General features: G+C 41.6%; 3 protein-coding genes across 5 annotated transcripts; 2 read left to right on the top strand and 1 right to left on the bottom strand.

Moving 5' to 3' along the window:
- Positions 1 to 466: 466 nt before the first annotated feature.
- On the bottom strand, positions 467 to 3,003 carry rps27.2 (ribosomal protein S27 isoform 2). The gene is made up of 4 exons (XM_079561702.1): positions 2,947 to 3,003; positions 2,401 to 2,509; positions 1,790 to 1,900; positions 467 to 692 (listed from the first exon to the last, which is right to left on the bottom strand). Exons 1-4 carry the CDS (start codon positions 2,950 to 2,952, stop codon positions 664 to 666), a joined length of 255 nt encoding a protein of 84 aa, XP_079417828.1. The 5' UTR covers positions 2,953 to 3,003; the 3' UTR covers positions 467 to 663.
- A 377-nt stretch (positions 3,004 to 3,380) lies between these two features.
- fam189b (family with sequence similarity 189 member B) lies at positions 3,381 to 14,870 on the top strand. Of its 2 annotated transcripts, XM_079560742.1 has the most exons (20): positions 3,381 to 3,889; positions 4,789 to 4,849; positions 5,259 to 5,319; positions 5,427 to 5,504; positions 7,382 to 7,471; positions 7,575 to 7,640; positions 7,732 to 7,782; positions 10,186 to 10,242; positions 10,319 to 10,426; positions 10,519 to 10,635; positions 10,724 to 10,831; positions 10,915 to 11,075; positions 11,160 to 11,259; positions 11,334 to 11,406; positions 11,628 to 11,922; positions 12,205 to 12,542; positions 12,618 to 12,671; positions 12,868 to 13,043; positions 13,122 to 13,253; positions 13,479 to 14,870. In XM_079560742.1, the coding sequence occupies exons 1-20, from the start codon at positions 3,766 to 3,768 to the stop codon at positions 13,710 to 13,712; spliced, it is 2,484 nt and encodes an 827-aa protein (XP_079416868.1). In that variant the 5' UTR covers positions 3,381 to 3,765; the 3' UTR covers positions 13,713 to 14,870. The 2 variants fall into 2 exon arrangements, with proteins under 2 accessions (XP_079416868.1, XP_079416867.1); XM_079560741.1 differs by lacking the exons at positions 3,381 to 3,889; positions 4,789 to 4,849; positions 5,259 to 5,319; ... (2 more) ...; positions 7,575 to 7,640; positions 7,732 to 7,782 and adding an exon at positions 8,786 to 10,114 and having other exon boundaries at positions 13,479 to 14,867.
- Positions 14,871 to 15,177: 307 nt separating this feature from the next.
- fdps (farnesyl diphosphate synthase (farnesyl pyrophosphate synthetase, dimethylallyltranstransferase, geranyltranstransferase)) lies at positions 15,178 to 18,980 on the top strand. 2 transcript variants are annotated; one of them, XM_079561730.1, is made up of 10 exons: positions 15,178 to 15,319; positions 15,729 to 15,881; positions 15,956 to 16,096; positions 16,178 to 16,258; positions 16,343 to 16,465; positions 16,535 to 16,623; positions 16,699 to 16,771; positions 18,145 to 18,222; positions 18,315 to 18,449; positions 18,668 to 18,979. In XM_079561730.1, the coding sequence occupies exons 1-10, from the start codon at positions 15,317 to 15,319 to the stop codon at positions 18,866 to 18,868; spliced, it is 1,077 nt and encodes a 358-aa protein (XP_079417856.1). In that variant the 5' UTR covers positions 15,178 to 15,316; the 3' UTR covers positions 18,869 to 18,979. The 2 variants fall into 2 exon arrangements, with proteins under 2 accessions (XP_079417856.1, XP_079417855.1); XM_079561729.1 differs by lacking the exon at positions 15,178 to 15,319 and having other exon boundaries at positions 15,453 to 15,881; positions 18,668 to 18,980.
- The last annotated feature ends 984 nt before the right edge of the window (positions 18,981 to 19,964 follow it).

The following is a 19,964-nucleotide window of genomic DNA, read 5'->3' as shown; positions in this document are numbered from 1 at the left end:
ATGAAGTCTGATCCCTTATGTTTGATGTCTCTCCATATCTAGCGTTAAGTTTTGAACAACTTACATTTTCTGCACGTGATTTACATGTGAAAGAATGAAGCTTATTGAATAGAAAGTCCGCTGAAGCAAAGTTACACAACAAAGCGTATTCCAGTGGTTCTCAACCTTTTATAGCTGTGACCCCTAGAACAACATCAGTTGGTGACCCAGACCCCACAGGGCATATTTCTATTCAAACTGCATAGAAAACATGCCTCCCATAGAACTACCAACCCTCATGGGGTCCCAACCGCAGTTTGAGAACCACTGTTCTATTCCAAGACAATGGCACAAACTAAAACCCCTTCAAAGCTAAGCCAATCTTTGGGTTATTTTGGGTCTTAAATCTACTCATCATAAAGAAGTAAGATTTATTACAAAAAAAAAAAGATTCAGAAAAAACAGGACAATAATTAAGATGAAAAGATTATTTTCCCAACAAAACCTGTTTATTAAGACAGAACTGCAGGCATCACTCTTCTTCGCAGATTTAAAAAAGTATTTCTTTGAATACATGATATGCTCCTGCGCTCCATTTTGGAGCCTCAGCTCGATGGCAATGTCGCGTGATGACCATAAAGCGATGGTCCAATCCTCCCACCATGTCCAACGCACTTCATCACATTAGTGCTGTTTTCTCCTGAACGAACAACCTAAGAAAGCAACAGAGCATAAACTCAGCACTTAGATACATTAATCAAATATAGTATGTATGTATGTATGTATGTATGTATGTATGTATGTATGTATGTATGTATGTATGTATGTATGTATGTATGTATGTATACATACAATCAGTGTCATCTTGGAAAATGGATAGTCAATGGATAGTCAGTCACCAAATCTAAATAAACTTTAAACATCAACGCAGTATTCAAGACAATTGTACATTTTCACAGCCTATAACATCACATATCTAGAACGGTTTGAATTATATCAGGTGTGAAGATAGTTTTCAAGTGGAGAAAAATACCAGATACCAATTTCCATGAACGCACCAATGCCCCTCTCTTTCCGTTACCATGGTTGCCATTGGCAGTCAACAACCTCGACTTTTAAACTCCACTGATGTAAACTGTATTCAAGTGTACCAGTAATGTGTTAAGTGCCACAGTGTGCCAGTGAGTCCACCAATATGTAAAGTGCCATCTTCCATACAGGGGATAAAACTTTTAATGTGATGTTCTGGCAGATGAGAAGTCGAAAGATTCACTGCAGATACCTTTCAGCTAACGACACATCTATTACCAAACTTACTGTGCGCCCTGTTTGACACCCTTTTCACAAACAAAATAATGAAAAGGGCAACACAAAGGCAGATGGACAAATATGAGCCACTCATTACGACATATGAAGTTAAGTATAAAGGGGTCTGCATAGTCTGACTGCTGGAGGCACATTGAGTTGCTCCGTGTATAAAATGTGCGATATAAATAAAAATGCCTTAACCTGGACATGTGTAACCCTCTTAATACACATGTTGCATCAGTGTGGGAAAAAGAGCTCCACACAACTTTGATCTACAACCCTTGTATCATTAGACGAGTGAGCTACACCTGTATCTGTGCTTCCCATGGCATTGCCCCCCCCCCTCCCCAAAGTGTCTCATGCCAATCTTGATCAAAACTGAAGAGTCCAGTATGTAATTAGAATTCTAATGCACGTATAGGATGTCGGTGACGGCCAACAATACTATATGTAATCAGACATGTATTGTTTAGATGATGTGAACACAACGTGTCGCTTGTACCTTCTGTAAGGCGGGCTTTCCCCCCTGTGGGCTGACAGAGGACTGTGGAGCAGCCGACACACAGCACTACGGTCTGAGCGTGACTGAACACTGTGGTGATTTTGTAGCAACCTGAAAAACAAACAGCCTTGAGAACAGCTGAGCAAAAAGTGAATCATTGACATTTGATAACATAGGCTGGGTGTGTCCATGCAGATGTTTATTTAAGAGGCTGATTGCCACTCAATAACACAGCCACATGGTTTACTGTATGCCTTATTTGACACCCTAATCACTGGAGGTAGTAATGATAGGGCAACACATAAAGGCAAGGCCAGTCCTTGTTAGTTGGTAAATTAGATCTGAAATATCAAAAAAGTGGGGGTCGGTAGATGATTTCAAGATACTATAGCTCAATGACTTGCATAATTAAAACTGTATGTAAGAGAAATAAGGTCTGCTATCGACACAACAAATTATTCAAGCAAGACGTATTTCATTATATTCAAATGTTTTTTGAATTCATGTGCCGTTCTGAAAACAGGAAGCCCCCCTGGTCTTCCCCTTCTCTCATGATAAAAGCTCTGGCATCGGTTTGGATGATCAGTAGCAAAAAAAACAACAATACTAACCTGGGCATTTCACATCCATAAAATAAGAGTTGGGACATTGGACAAGACGTTTCTTTTTGTGTCTCCTTTTTTCGTCCTCCGGGGACGGGTTCAGGAGATCCTTTGCGAGCTAAATCACAAAGAGAACAAGTTCACACGTTTTGCATTAATGACAAAATACATGGGATCATATTAAATTTCAACAAGTCACTTCATAATCAAGAAGCTATAATAAAACAACGCGTTCCCTGACCACGTGACATTAGCATGAAAAGAATAACAAACCATCACGAAAGACCAAAAAAGGACTTCACATGGTTACAACAACTGTCAACGCTGTCAAGACAATATAAATCTCGCAAAACTAGATAAATAAGTGACAACGTGGTGAGTTTTTCCAGCACGTGTTTCGCCATTTGCCTCTGCACGGTTTATCGTTATTAAAATCGCATAAAACGTGAGCACAGACAGCAGGTATGAAGTATAGCGATACACATCGGGGTAACCTTACGAGATAATCACTTTTCATGCATAGATTGCGTCTATTTTTGTGTTTTTGTTACTTACTGGCATGTCTGCGTGTTACGACTGTCACCGGAAATCACTGCCACTGAGAACCGGAAGTTGACGGAGCAACGCTTGAAAACAAATTTTAACTGCAATTTATAAAGGTATATTTTGGCTAATTACTTCTATTTTATTTTCACATAAAGTAGCTGCAGTGTGGTTTGTAAGCTTACACTTTATTCGCTTAAATTAACTTTTTATTTTTTAACTAATAATTAATTTCTGCTAATACAATAAACCTTTTTTCAATGTCGCCTCCTTATTAGGTATGAAATATAAATTCAAAACGTGCAAAACGTACAAGTTACAAAGCAATTATTTTTTGTTGACAAATACTAACAGCAAACATGTGTGTACGCAAAAATTATGAAACAGTGCCATCTAGCGTCCGCTTAGTGTTCCCGCAGCTTGTCCTTCCCCGCTACGTAGACTTCCAGCGGATCCGGGTGGGAGCAAAGTTTTTTTTTGGAGGCTGAAAAAACACGTAGCAATCCGGAATGTTTGTAAACTGGACAATTCGGAGTATCATAGGAGAGCAAAATACTATTCTTTGTGTCCATACTTGACGCAGAGGACGTATCCGTGTTGTTGTCTATGCGCATTTTGGATGTGTTGGAGTTTTTACACAGACCGATCCACAAACACAGCGCGCAGGCATTGAGGGGGATCGGAATTTACCGGTGACAAGGGGGGAAAAAAGGGAATTTGTCAGCTGCAAGAGGCCTTTAAACTCAGCAGAAAGGATACTGCAGCCAAGAAGACTCCGGTTTATGTGACAGACAACTTTTCCAAGTAGTCCTGAACTTTGTTTAAACTGTCATGGCAAAAAAGTACGATTTTCTTTACAAACTCTTGCTCATCGGAGACAGCGGAGTGGGTAAAACATGCCTTATCATTCGTTTTGCTGAGGATAACTTCAACTCTACGTACATTTCGACAATTGGTACGTAATAGTGTTGTGACTGCGTTATAGCGCTTTAGGGTATTCAATGAATGCCTTTTGAAGTGTCAACTAGACCAGATATTTGCCATATTTCAGTGTGTCATGTTTGCCGAGGAAACTGGCAAACTAACTGGTTTGCTTTCTTTGACTACTGTCATGTCTCAACTAGTCATTGCGCGCTCAGTCTTCCACATTATCCACTCTTAATGTCTCCTACCAAGTCAACTTCTTTTTTTCCCCCTTGCAGTGCCTGGACAATCTTCCCTAGATCTCTCTCCCCCATCTCTCCCTGTGATCTCATTCCTCTCTTGGCTGTGAGAGGGTCCACCCACCCTCATTCCTATCTCTCTTAACCATCTCAGTGCTTCCAGTAGACTATGGCATGCTTGGTTGAAAAGCGCCATAGAAGTTGTTTCGGTTTACTATGAATGTAAAAGCTAAAACTGGGTTAAACCAGGACTCAAATAGGGACAAATCAAGGGACAAAATATGACCTATTCGATCTGAACTAGGACTTAAGACTAAACCACGGACAAAATATGTTCTTGATAGAAGATAACAAAGACTAGACCAGGATGAAAACAGTGAAATACAGCCCTGACGGCTGCTACACAGGGCTCCCTCCTCCACTTCAGATGTCTGCTCTGAGGTTGTCTCCACGTATTATTTATCCAGAAGAATAAACAAGAGCCACATAAACAGCAAAACTAAACCAGTCTAAAATTAAGCCTTTAAAAAATAGAGGGGACGAAGGCAGAAAACCCCATATATGGGCCAGGGGGTGACCTATATTTATATGAATGGGGCAAGTGTTGAGTTTGGCGGGTGGGTTTATGGAACATATTTATAGTGTTAAAGTTTCTCACGCCCTTCCTATTTCCCCTTTATGTTTCCTTTAGGCATCGACTTCAAAGTAAAAACCATTGATGTAGATGGGAAGAAAGTGAAACTGCAAGTCTGGTAAGCCCACACAGTCCTTCCTCTAAATGTTTGTACTATGAATTAATACTACTTATAAATTGGTAAAGATCTTGAGATGGGCCCCTGGGCCTTGATCCTGTCAGGTTAACTTTCCCTACAAGGAAATAAAAATAAATAAATCATTGGCAAGGTGGATAAGGAATCTTGCCAAAGGACACAATGGAAACTCACAGTTACTCTACCACCTACGGCACTGTTTGTTGATCCTATATTAAGACCCTATGTTAACTTTTATAAAAGCTTATATACTATAAATTTAAAAATAGTCAGTATCTTAGTGAAATGCTTTTATTCATTCATCCCTTACTTCCTTTAAGGCCACGTCACGTCATATGGAAGTGATTTCTTGTCTCTTTTATGCATCTAAATGTGTGTGTGCTTTCTTCAGGGACACAGCGGGTCAGGAGAGGTTTAAGACCATAACAACAGCCTACTACAGGGGGGCCATGGTGGGTACAGGATGCCCAGAGATCAAGTCAAAGGGATAATTGGACTGACATCACTGGGGCTTTTGTGTGCTGTACCTATAACTACCCCCCGCTCTGTTTCCACACAGGGCATTATCCTGGTGTATGACATCACAGACGAGAAATCGTATGAAAACATTCAGAACTGGATGAAGAGCATCAAAGAAGTGAGAGCATTTACAAAGCCTAAGCAGCTAAACTACACAAAAAGTTCCTCTTGCCCAATGGGTGACTAATTTTTAACTTCCCCCTGCGTTTTACTGGAAGGAGGTTGATAGTGCTTCCAGTAGTTACTAATGGAGGCTCAAACCTCAGCACTTTTGTGTTCAGAGGAGTTACTTTAACACAAATGTGACTTATTTTAGTCAAGTACTTTTTTATCCCCATTGATAAAATATGAAATGTATGGTTTATCTTATTTTTATTTTTTTCAGAATATTTATTTTCTAAGTTGGTGAGTTTTATTCTCAGTTTGTGGACCGAAAGTAGTGGTTCCCAAACGTTTTTTTTCTCATGGACCCTTAAAGGAACAGGCCACCGTTTTTACATACTGAGATATGTTCTTACCTGAGCTGAGACGAGTTCTTTTGTACCTGGTCTGGTTTTCACCTTCTATCACGTAAACACGGCACAGACGGCGTTAGCATTTAGCCTCTCCTCTTCTCCACTATAGCTCCGAATGAGGTGAAGATAGAAGCTACCAAGATCTTCCATGTTTTCCCTTTTTAAATATGGTTACGTGAAGTGTTACACTACAAAGTATAATCACACAAAATTAAACAATGTGAATTATTTAAGTGGATAAGAAGGGGAACTATATTGTAAGGCGTAATAATACCAGGAGTAGTTCGAAATCCGCGCTGTAATCTTCACTTTACTGTGCGGACTTCGAACTACTCCTGGTATTATTACGCCTTACAATATTGTTCCCCTTCTTATCCACTTAGACAATTCACATTGTTTAATTTGTGTAATTATACTTTTGTAGTGTAACATTTGATACGTACCTGTCTGGTCTTTGTGCATGCGCTCAGTCACGCACAACGACCAAAGATGTTGTTAGCATTTAGCCTCTTCCAGCATATTCCTATAGCTCCAAACGGGGGTGAAGTTGGAAGACAGGTACGTATCAACTCGTCTAAGCTCAGGTAAGAACATATCTCAGTATGTAAAAACAGTTTCCATTAAAGGAACAGGCCACCATTTTTACATACTGAGATATGTTGAGCTTAGACGAGTTCTTTTGTACCTGTCTGGTTTTCACCCGTACCTTCAATCACGTAACCACAGCACAGACGGAGTTAGCATTTAGCCTCTCCCCCTCTCCACTATAGCTCCAAACGAGGAGAAGATAGAAGCTACCAAGCTCTTCCATGTTTTCCTTATTCCTTAAACGGTGGCCTGTTCCTTTAATGGAAACCGTTTTTTACATACTGAGATATGTTCTTACCTGAGCTTAGACGAGTTCATGCATACCTGTCTTCCAACTTCACCCCCGTTTGGAGCTATAGGAATATGCTGGAAGAGGCTAAATGCTAACAACATCTTTGGTTGTTGTGCGTGACCGAGCGCACGCACAAAGACCAGACAGGTCCGCATCAACACGTCTGAGCTCAGGTAAGAACGTATCTCAGTATGTAAAAACAGTGGCCTGTTCCTTTAAGTGATACTCTGCTTTCCCCTGAAGGATATCGCAGTGTATTTATAAAATGATCACTTAAAAGTGCTATTAATAAGTCAAAAGACAATGTTGTGTGTTCAAAGTAAAGCTATAATACTCTCAAAACCATATATTTTACTGCTAAATGTTTCAATAGCTTTTACTCTATAAAGTAATGTTCTGATAGTATTCAGTCTCACCTAGTTCCAAGTACCCCCAAGGGTCCCCCTGGTTTGAAAGCACTGATCTAAAGTTTCCCTTTCGGCTGGTTCAAGTCTGTTTGTCATGCCTGTATCTGTCAGCCCCATTGTTAAGACTATTATTATAAGAGATTATTGTTCCAGTGACCTCAAAGACAATAAAGGAAGTACCTCTATTTTCCAGAATGCATCTGCTGGAGTCAGTCAGATGTTGCTCGGAAATAAATGTGACATTGAAGCGAAACGAAAAGTGCCCAAGGAGACGGGGGAAAAGGTACAACAATTACTTTGGGGTTGATTTACCATTTAAAAGAAACACTTATTTATACTTATAGTCAATATGCACTTATATGTTAACTACTGTTTTGCATCAACAGTTGGCAAATGATCACGGCATCCGTTTTTTTGAGACGAGTGCAAAGTCTAGTATCAATGTAGATGAGGTAAACAAAATATACTCTTTTAACTTCTTCATTCAACAACATTAGCTATATTAAAGTCAATTACACATGTTGTGCTTTTGTAAATTTGCAGTCCTTTTTGGCTTTGGCAAGCGATATTCTACAGAAGTCCAGCAAGAAACCAGTAAGATCAACACCATGAAATTAAAAATAATAATATGAGAGTTGAATAACGCCTTTTCCTTCTTTTTGTGACAGGGTGGTACCGGTCGGGAGGTCAAGATCACCAGCAGCACAGAGAAAAAATCATCTAAATGTGTTCTTCTTTAGATGCTCATTCAACTATTGCATTAAGGACACTCCACTTTTGCTTAAAAAATATACATCACGCGTTTGGCTCCATCTGGTGGCTACGCATAAAAATGTAAAAAAAAAAAAAGTATATGGTTCACGTTCACATTTGAGACAGTCAAGGTTTACAACAAAGGGAGGTGGGAAATAATTTCAGTCATTGTTTCTGATTGTATTGGTAACCTAGCCAAATGAAATAAACCTCTAAGCAGCGGCAAAAGGAACTCATATGCCTGATGTAGTACAATTGAAAATACTATAGACAACTAAATACATGCCTAATCCAATAACTCAGCAGTGTATATTGAATATGCAGAGAAAGTAGGAGACAGGGCAGAGATGTGTGAAATGTGAGATGAGTGGGAGTGTGAAGAATAAGCGGTAAAATGGATAAAGGATGTTGACAACGGGTAGGCAGCGCTCTGATGTACTTGGTATTTCCATTTAAGAGAATTGCTTTTGATGATGTAATTAGTGCAACATCTGCTTGAAGGTTTACAATTTATAACAGAAACAGATTATGATAAGTTCACTATTGTGCATGTGTTCATTTGTTATTTCAACCTGCGTGTGTGTAGCCGCACATGTCACACACCTGCTGAATTAAACGTTGTAAAGTAAAGCTTGCCTTTTGGATAAACAACAGTCTATGTTCTTTTGTATTTCACACAACAAACAGTTTTTTTCTCTCCTGACCAGTGCCTCCCACATCTTCGGCGTGTATCATGGTTTTTATATTTTAACCCTGCAACGCTGAGCCGGGGGCGTTGCTAGGCAACCACCCCTCCCGCAGCATCAGCACCACGACGGTGCGCACGCTGTGCCGCATCTTCGCGGCCTCCACGTTGTGCGTGCCTTGTCATCACGCAGGGCAGGTTTCAGTTTGCAAACACGATACACTGCTTTGACAGCTTCGGATGGTTCAGACAACAGTCGACGGCTAAGAAAATGGATAAAATGTTACGACGGGTGGACTTTAGATCTGTGATTTGTTTGCTGATAGAGGACGTTGTTTTGGGGTCACGTGAGTAAGGAGACTGTATGGTGAGCCTGTGGGATGTAGTATAGCTTACACACATCGGCTACAGTAACACGGGTTGAACGGGATACCCGCGTGACTGCAGGGAGAGGCAGTGAAGAGGGGGTGTCTCGATTGTTAAACGGATTATTGTGAAACCTCGCCAATGATAACCTGTAATAATCTTTTAGTTTTTATTAACTTTCAGTTTTGCCTCTGATGATCAAGTAAATGTGATTTATTCAACGAGCCAAAATATCGTGCCGATGCGGTCCGGGACCCACAGTTTTCGTTTTAAACGACAGGACGCTAAACATCTCGGGGGAGCGAGAGAGAGAGAGAGAGCGAGAGAGCCGCAGCGCATGTTTGGATGGCGCTCTTCGTGACAGCAGTCACTCCTGACTGAGAGACGGATCTTTCGCTGTGGATCAGTGGAACCCTGAGAGAACAAATCATGATCGTCAGCGCCGGAATGCTGCAGAAGCTGCGGCCTAGTCCTGGCATTACCGCAATGCCACGGCTTGGAGGAGTGAAATGGAACCACTGGATGGGAAGATGGTAGCAGAAAAACATACCAGCTGACACCACGATAGAAGCACTGTTGTCTTTTGTGTCCCTTGTTAACTGTAGCACCCGTAATGATCAACACAATATGCTAATATCATGACCTGTGAACTGCTTGGGGTCATAATCAGTATATTGGCATTTGCATCTGATTTGGTGAGCACAGCTTAGTGGTTGCTTATGCCTAAACTTTTTGCTGACTGTGTTCTTGGACTGGCTGCCTGAGAATACTTCATGGAGCATTGCGGGGAACTTATGGCACCCAGTGGGCAGTCTGATGCATAAGTGACTGAGTAGAGCTCTGTGCCAACACTTCATCTGCCAGTGACCTCTCAGTACTTTAGCTAAAGCCTCCTCCAGCATGCCTTCCCCCTCTGACTCCAGCAGTGTGGCCTCTGGCTCCAGAGGATGGTCCGACAGCAGGAGGGGCATGTCTGCTAGGGGCAGTGCTCGCCTGCTGCTTTACCTGGGACTGTGCCACCTGGGCCTGGGCGCCATGGTGTTGGCCTTCTCCTTCACCAGCATGGCCTTTACCTCCTCTGCTCGCGTCAGGCAGTCCTGCCCCTTCTGGGCGGGCTTTTTTGTAAGTATCATAATGACCAACAAACTCAGCAAAGGGCATTAATAAAATTGTAATGACTATTTCTCTTTCAGGTCGTTGCATCAGGAATTGTTGGAATTATCTCTTGGAGGAGACCCCTCACTTTAGTGGTACTATAGTGGTAAACTTTAAACTAGTTCAAATGACTGTATAAATGTCCTCATCAAATGACTGTTTTCTCCACAGGTGTCTCTCTTCATGCTGCTGTCCGCCGTTTGTGTGATCCTCAGTCTGGCCGGCTCGATGCTGTCCTGTCAGAACGCACAGATGGTTAAGAACATGCTCACCTGCCAGGTACAAACATCTGCACATTAAAATGAAACCACAACCCAAAAAACAAAGAACATGCCCAGAATAGTCAGCGATGCATTTTGTGCTCATTGCAGGTGGAGAACGGTCTGTGTGTCTGCTGTGCACCTTCTCACTCCTGCTCCATCACGGAAGAGGAGACTCTGGTGCTGTATCTCAATGCAGACTGTCACTCAGTGCGACATCAGCTCAAAGTGACTTATTTATTTATTCCCTTTAACATGCTTTTTTGATATCTATTTGACCGACTAGCATTAACCTCCTATATGTTTGTGTCGGCAGGACCTTTTGTTTAGTGCATGTGGCCTCAGTATTCTCTCCACTATCATCTGCACGCTGTCCACTGTGACCTGCAGTATACACATATTCTCTCTGGACCTCGTGCACCTAGTAAGATTAGCTCCTAATGTATTCTGTAGCTCTTAACACATGTATTTTATTTTGTTCACACATCTCATGTTTATTATTTACAGTTGGCCCCACATCGTACTCGTTCTGTCAACCCAGAATGCACCACTCCCCAGGATGCCTTCCTCACCAACATCATGGACTTTGAGGAGTTTGTTCCTCCAATCCCCCCACCACCGTACTATCCCCCCGAATACACCTGCAGCTCGGAGACAGATGCACAGAGGTACCTCCTACAGTCACTTCACTGGATTTTGCATAAACCCACTTCTTGCTGACCCAAGATTTATTCATTTGTATTGATTTGAAGCATCACTTATAATGGCTCTATGGAGAGCCCGGTCCCTCTCTACCCTACGGACTGCCCTCCTCCTTACGAAGCTGTGATGGGACAGAGAGCTGCCAGCCAGGTTGGTCAAGATTTGCATGAGTTCTGTCACATAAAAAGTGTCGTTCTGATTGGTAGCCTTTTATTCCTTTTAAGGGAACAATGTTTGAAGCAAATGGCGCGGAGATTTCAGGAGAGAGGGCGACTTCCGCAGCCTTTAGTGGTGAAGGTAGGAAACTAATCACTGTCTCTCTGATTGCGAGATTAGATTAAGCAGACTATTTATTGTAGATATAAATGTGTTTGTGTTAAGAGGGGTTGTGGATTAAGTTGCATTTTAGATCAAATTTAACCCACTTTCAGCCCTGGTGTCATAGATCTGGTGGTACACTGGGTATTTATTTCTTCGGTAGTACTTGTTCAAAAGTTTGTATGTATTTTCTATTGAAGTGTCCATGGACAGTGGATCTCTGCTGATGTCTGAGATTGTGGATATTCCCGATGACTCCTCCCCCTCGGAGGACTCTTGCCTCATGGAGGTGGGCCTGAGGAGCCACGGAGCACGGGGCGGAAGGAGCACCAGTGAGGGGGACACGGGGGATGGGAGCACCTACATCAGCTTTCGTGGACCATCCTCACAAACGCCAGAGAGTCCACTGGCAGGAGGACCCCGAGCAAGAAAATTCCTCAGATCAGAGAGGTCCAACTCGTGCTCCTCACCCAGCACGGCGACCATCACATATCGGTAGTATTTGGAATTAATGATTGAGGCAGCAAGATTATGCACAATCAAGTCAAAATTTAAATGGTCTCAAAGAGCAAAGGATGCCATAATGTATGTACTGTAATGACTTCTACACAATATATCATTTCCATGGAGCATAATCAAACCTGCTAACCCGCAAAGTATTAGCTTAGCAATTAATGTTTCAGTGTTCTCTGTTAATGCTCCTATAGTGCACTGGGATCTCTATTGTGATATTTCTCATTGAGGGACTCAAAACAATCTTAATGTTTTCCTTTGTAGGTCACCAGTTTTGCATCGCCAGGCCTTGACCAGTAGCTGCTCCCAGTTAGAAGCAATGGGTGCTTCCATCACCCAGTCCTCTGTCCCAGAGATCCTAGTCCGCCCCTCCACTCCCTCCTCTCAAGGACCTGGACAGACCTCCCCTCTTCACGCATCTCCAGCGGACAGTAAACAGACCCATAGTGAGGGGACGGCGCCCCCTCACCCGCCTCAGTATTCGCGGCACCAAGCTGGGACAGGTGATGGAGATGCAGGGGTCCCGAGACGAAAGGACGAGGGTTTCCTTGGACTTGTGCGATCTCACAGTGAACCAGGACTTGGGTCTTCCACAGATACAGGTTGGCTTCGCATGACTCATGAAGAAAAGTCTGTCATCCTAGTTTTTGTCTTAATCGTTTTATTACCTTCTTTAGTTGATTTTGGATCTGGAAGCAGTAAGGAGGCCTATCACACATCAACAGACACAGGTAAACAAAAAATAAATCAGCAAATAAGTACAATGGTTTTAAAACACTGCATTATGAAGAGATTCTGTAAAAATAAAGTGTCTAATGAGAGCAAACCGTGCTTCAAACAGTGCAGTACCTCAATAATCACTTGAAAACTGTGAAAAGTAAAGTAAGAATAGTGGCTCATTGTCATATTTTCCTTTGTATTCTGCAGCTCCAGGATCTGACGCATGTCTCTTGCCGCCGACCTCCTTGCCCCCTGCCACTGCTTTGCCGAGAAAAGGCAGCGTGAAAGCAGCATCAACAGGAGGGCCTGTCCCATCCAAACCATCGCCCTCCTCTCCGCGCCGTTTACCTAAAGACTGCCACCGCTCATTAGGAGATCTTAAGGTAACTGCTGCATGACAACGTGAAGTGATGGATGGAATAGTTAGTTGTTTTAACATTTGAGCCATGTTTCTTTAAAAGGTGACTCGAGTTTTGATGGCCCGCTTCCTTCAACGCTCTAAACGCAACCTAGCGCCCTCCACTGACCATGCTGTGAGTAACCCACAAGGACCAAAGAGGAGGGGCCTGTCCGAGGGAACTGGTCCAGAACAAGTAAGCCCATGAGTTTCATTCACGCTCTAGGATTTTAAAATGATCTCGATGAAAGGGAAGAGCCTGTATGACTATGGGAGATTTACTGTTTATGAAAGAAAATGAAAATTCAGTGCAGTAATCAAGGACTGTTGCATTTAATAACTGTTTGTTGGATGCTTTGTCCTGTCATACGAGTCTCTCATGGGGTTTTCATTTAAACACTGACCAACTCTCTTCTTCCAGGTATTGAGAGCTCCTTGGAACAACACCCGAGCTCATCCCAACTACCACCAGCCTCCTCACCGCGGCCACCATCACTCCCACAGTGACAGTCGGCACAACCGCTCCTACAGCAGCCGTGCCCTGGAGGGAATTCACCTTCGCAGCTGTGGAGACCTAAGCTCCTCCTCCTCCCTGCGACGACTAGTGACTCCTCACGGGTCGTCCGGAGCCCTGTACTCGGAGTCTGTGCTATAAGGGAGTGTGCGAGCGGAGCGACGGGGAAGGACAGAGTTCCAATGAAAGGAAAAAAAAAATACTGTTTGCAAAGTCAAGGCTGCCGTCCCCCGTCACTTTTCTAAAGCAATCAGCCTTATGAAGTGGTGCTTTAATATTGTAGTGACAACAGCCACACATCATTACTCTGAAATCACTGGATATGCACATCAGAGCGTTTTGGTCGCTGTTCTTTGGATGAAGATAAAACCAGAAGAAGGTTTATCTGTCTCTTTAGTTCCTCGACATCTGCATCGTCTTTTCACTTAAGAGACTAATTTTACACACTGTACATGAATGCTTTTAAATTGCTTTCTAGGGCATGGCACAGATTAATGATTTTTAAATCCACATAGTTTTGTCTTCCATTTTTGGCATCTCAACAAACCAGCCTCAACAACTCGCATCAACTAAAATAGAATCAAAGAACAAAAGACAGTACAAATAAACAGCATTTCACCAACTCAGTTTAGAGTTGCGTTGATTTGACTCATCTGATTTCACGGGTGCATTTTCCATCAGTGAGTGACAAAGCATTTTAACACATCCTGCGCAGACAGAATTCTGTTTGAGATTAGCTCTCTCTGGGACACGCTGGTTTGTTTCACCTCGGTGCATGTTATGCTATAACCCCAGATACCTTGTGCATTAGAACCCTGTCTTTGTAAGTAAGAGGTCCTTTGAAAGTCCAACCTGCATGTTTTCAAATGTCAAATAACCTATTTTATTCTGAGCCCTGAAAATTTGATGGTGACATTGATCTTCGGAGGATTCTGGAAATCTGCATTGAATTCAGAATGAAATGATGACAATAACCACAAAAAACAATTGCACCTTTCTGGATATATTGGCCAAATCAAGCCTGGCTGTGAAGGCACCAGTGACTGAACACCGCAGTATCTTGTGTCTATGAGATGTTTTCTGCAGAATGTTCAGTGTGCAGACTAAGGCAGATTATTGTAAAGACATTGACTCATAAATGGGCACTGAGATGTGTTTCTACCTCCTGTCTTGCAAAAATATTATTTATATAAATATATATCGGTATGACAGGCTCAAATGTAAGACTAAAACTGTAAATGTATAAATACATGTTGATGAACCATGGTTAAATGCAAATGATGTATTTCACAATATTAAAATAAACTGACTTTATTGAATTTGCCTTTAAATGAATTTACGTGGCTATATTTAAACTTTGCCTGATTTCTTCACATTGAAACACACGCTCATCTAGGTTCTCACCACGGATTTCACTCCACTCTCGCCCAGCCCCTGACTGTTTCCCATTGGCAGTTCGCTGTGAAAGCCCATCCTGGTGCGATGCCCCTGCCCAGTAGAATCGCTGGATGTCAGATGGAGCCTTCAAAGTCCCACCCATTGTACCATTCGCACAGCATCCTGGGAAATTTAGTCAACTTGTTTTCAATAAAGAGGGGCTCTACGGGCACGTGGACTACAACTTGCACGTCCTGGTTTTTGGAGCCGTTCACAGACTTTCGGTTTGATAGCAAGACGCGCGAGAGGGGAGAGTTATATTAACATTTATATATTTAACGAGGCGGAAGAAGAGGATAACAACAACTATGGTGAGGAGTGAGCATCATAGAAAAGCTAAGGAAAATGTGTAATGATTTTATAATGTTTATCCTCATACTAACAGTTGGTGTAAGTGACAGAATGCTAGCTAATGCGATTTTACCTGGATTTTACTTACTGGGGCTCTATTGTGCTTATACTAATGCGCCTCTTGCAAAGCGTTCCTGCTGATCATCCGTGTATTTAAACCTATAGCTGTAATGGAGCATTAAAGTAGGTAATGGTAACTTAGTCTACAACTCTGACAGAACAAGGCTGCACTCGTTTGGGGATGGTTGTTGTTGTTGCTGCGCAGGCATGAGAGGACTTTTGATCAAAACCGTGCGTAAAAGCGTGCGGTGGGCCACCCAGCACTCCAAACTAAAGCGGACATTTGTGTTGCACTCCTCGTCCTTTCAGGGAGACCGGGTTTGCAACGGGACACAGAGCAAAAAGGCGCTACTGTCAGACCCTCAGCTGTTTGAAGCTCAGTTCGAGGAGATGGTGACCGAGCTGACAGAGAGAGACTTCACGGACCCGGTGCTCGCGGATGCGCTTCAGAGGCTACGGGAGGTGCGCGTGTTGTGTGGGAGCCTGTAGACATTCATCCTGCTTATTACTAGTGCACTAAAATTTCGTTCATGCAGGTTTTACTGTATAATGTTCACGGAGGGAAGAGGAACCGAGGGCTGTCGGTGATTGGCTCGTTAAGGGAGCTTGTCCCGCCCACTGAGCTCAGGCAGGACGTAGTACAGCGGGCCCTGCTGGTGGGATGGTGCATAGAACTTGTGAGTATAATGCATCTGATGAACCCATGAACATAATAACCTGGTCCAGCCATGAATAACACAGTATTCTTCTGATTGTAGCTCCAGGCTTTTTTCCTTGTGGCTGATGATATTATGGATGGATCTGTCACTCGGAGAGGACAACCCTGCTGGTACAAAAAGGTCAGTGTTTATTATTTAGGCCTTTTTTGTTCCCGCAGTTGTTTAACCATATGTTTGTCATCACACACTTGTTTTCTGTTAAAGGATGGCATTGGTCTTGATGCCATTAATGATGGATTCCTTTTGGAGGCGTCGATCTACAGACTTCTTAGAAAACACTGCAGGGACCAGCCTTACTATGTTAACCTCCTTGAGCTGTTCACAGAGGTATGATGCACATGTTTGTAATATAATCTGACTATGCATGAAAACACATCTGTTAATCTTTGTGTTCAGACATCTTTCCAGACAGAGCTCGGTCAAGCTCTGGACCTGATGACGGCCCCTCCGGGTCACATTGACCTCAACAGATTCACTATTGAGAGGTAAGATTAGCTCCTGCAGCAAAATCTATGTGTGCTTAGTGGACTCTGTTATCAGGACTGCTTTTTCTTTTTCAGATATAGAGCTATTGTGAAATATAAGACTGCATTCTATTCATTTTATCTGCCAGTGGCTGCAGCTATGTACATGGTGAGTTTTGGTGTTTTGTCTACACTCATTCCATTTTTTAAGCCCCACCTGAACTGAGCACGTTTTCTCCAGTTTAGCCGATACCCAAATCTCAAAGCTTCTGAAAAAAAGCCTTAAAAAATTAGGCGAAAACATGAAAATAAAATAGCGATGGAAAAGTGACCAAAACGTGACACAAAATTGACAAAAAAGTGATGGAAATGTGACAAAAATGTGTGGCATAAACCCAACAAAGACACATGAAAATGTTTTTAAAAAGTGACAATGCAAGGAAAAAGATGATGAGTTTTGGCGGTCTTAGCTTTCAAATGAGGTGTTACACTGGCCTATAGCTTGTAACCTCTGAGATGTGGGTAAAGTCAAACTGGAGAAAATGCACTTGGTTAAGGCAGGGATCAAGAAGTTAAAGCAATAGTCTATAAGATTGAAAAAAAAAGGTGAGGAGAGTGAAATTTCACAGTAACCAATCAGGATCCCCCCCCCCTGATTGGACCAGAAAGCCGCTCCTCGTTTACAAAATGATGAGAGCGAGAACAAACTTGCAAACGCAAATGATCAAGCTCCTTCTCCTCCTCCTCCTGGATGACAGGCCGGTTCACAGGAAAACTCGTCTCATTGGTCAAAGTGGGGATTCTGGGATTCTGATTAGCTGCTGAGATCAGCAAAGGGAGGGACTTTAGATAAAATATTATTATTTATACATATGTTACATCAAACTTCAGACCCAGGTGGTTAATTATAAGGAGTTTATTACTTTTGTAACAGTGTTAATTTCGTCAACTAAAATATTTAGTCTTAATTTTAGTCAAAGTGATATTTTTGACGACTAAAATTGGACTAAAACTAGATTAAAAGTTTTTCATGAAACTAAAACTATGACTAAAATGTCCAGATATTTTAGTCGACTAAAATAAGACTAAATAAAAATGAAAGGGAGAGACTAAAATCATCCAAACTTCTATTGACCGTCTGAAGGATCAGCTCTGAGCTTTATTCATGTGGAGCAGCTCCATGAAGCAGAGGAACAAGATTAAATCTGATTATAATGAATATTCTCAATGCAAAGGCGACTAAATTCGTCTTAAATTTAGTCGACTAAATTTACTTGCAATTTTAGTCGACTAAAATTTGACTAAAATTTAAGATATTTCTTTGACTAAAACTAGACTAAAATCGAATTACATTTTCGTCAAAAGACTAAGACTAAAACTAAATTAAAATATGTTGTCAAAATGAACACTGATTTGTAAAACATTTAAACGTTCAGGCTATCACTTGCTATAAACATGTCATAATGTTCAAACTGAAAAGTATTATTATTTTGTCAATGAGAAGAAATGACCTGTTGAGGTTAATATTATTGTCCTCTTTAGGCTGGATTTACCAGTGAAGAGGAGCATAATAACGCAAAGCACATTTTACTTGAGATGGGGGAATTCTTTCAAATACAGGTACCCATTTTTCTTGTTCTTCTTTTCCTGTTGCATATTCTTTACTGCCATGTGTAAATATATATAGCTCTGTAACAACATTCATCTGACAGGATGACTACCTAGACTGTTATGGAGACCCTGCTGTTACCGGAAAGATCGGCACTGACATCCAAGACAACAAATGCAGCTGGCTGGTGGTGACGGCGCTGGAAGTTATGACCCCTGAGCAGAGAGCAGAGCTGGAGGTGTGATGCGAGGAGGGATTTGATCTTTTCTTTTCCGCTGCACACTCACTGTATCTAAGTTACACATCTGATATTAGAGCTTGGCAGCAACACAAGCTAACTTGGTTAAATGCTGGGTCTTGTCCTTTTACATTTGATATATTGTGATAACTATTGTTTCGCCATGCATTACTCTTACAGCTTTTTGATTTGTTGATTAATGTTCCTCTCTTCCTCAGGCGTGTTATGGTCGTCATGAGGAAGCCTGCGTGGAAAAGGTCAAAGCACTGTACGACACTTTACAAATGCCTGAACTGTATCACAGATATGAAGATGAAAGCTACCAGCGTCTGCAAAAGCTCATCGCCCGTCACGCGGAAAAACTTCCACACTCAGTTTTTCTTAATTTTGCCAAAAAGATCTACAAGAGAAACAAATGAAAAATGTAGTTATTTTGTACAGTTCATCATTTTTCAAAGGCTACAATAGAATACGTTTGGTCAATTCCTGGAATACACATTTTGAGGTTTGCATACACATTGGGATTGCAGTTTATTCTGGACATTTTTGAGGAAATGGCACAGCGTGTGGTTTATTCAAATAGAGGCAAGCCCCTTGAATGTGGACTACATGTGTTGAATTTTTCTGTCTTAACAGTTTTAGCGTCTCATTTTTGCATTGTTGGATATAAAACTATTTTAATGGTAATAGCATGTTAAGTTATTTTAAGTGACCATTGTATATTTTTATATTGCTATTGCTGACAATTCAGAATAAATAATTTAACTGAAACGCATCATCGTGCTTTGAATGTTTATCTCCCATTTATCTAGTAGCAGATGCTGAAACGGAGTCCACCGATATATGCCTGTGCAGATCCATTTCTGGATCAAGAGCCGTTTCTAGAAGAAAAAATACACTCTTCTCTTCTTCACAGGGCAAGATGATGAGATGTTAAACTGAAATTCATCTAAATTGTAGAGTAGGAGGTAACACATACCAGGTGCAGATATTGCAGGCAGCCACCAGGCAAAAGATGCCAAACTCCAGCTAAAATCCAACAAGAATACTCAATCAGGATTATACATAAAAACAGTGTCCATTGAAATGATACAGTTGAATATCTCTGGAATTGGATGGCTGATGTTTCACAGATTTTTTTCCGGAAGACTCTGTTTATGTGCCATACTGAATTCTTTATTTTGAATACACATGAGTTCATTTAACCAGGAAAGTCCCATTGAGATTAGACATAAAATGACACATATAATCTCTAAATAAGAATACATTGTTTTTATATTTGAGGCAAGCAACACTTAGACCTTGTAAAGAGTTAGTTTTGACCTGGCAGCCTAAACTATTTTGCAGTTTAAAAAAAACTAGTGTATTTTCAGTCATGCTGAGAAAAACATCACTACTATCACCTAATTTAAAGCTGGCATATCTGACTTTTTGTTGTTGTAAAGTAAATTTATTTTTTATGTTGTAAACACAGCAAATAGACAGACCTTGTTGAATTGTCTTCAACTGATTTTT

This window comes from Gobius niger, assembly GCF_951799975.1.
Source record: "Gobius niger genome assembly, chromosome: 8".
Lineage (NCBI taxonomy): Eukaryota > Metazoa > Chordata > Actinopteri > Gobiiformes > Gobiidae > Gobius > Gobius niger.
This window is presented reverse-complemented; position numbering and strand designations above follow the sequence as displayed.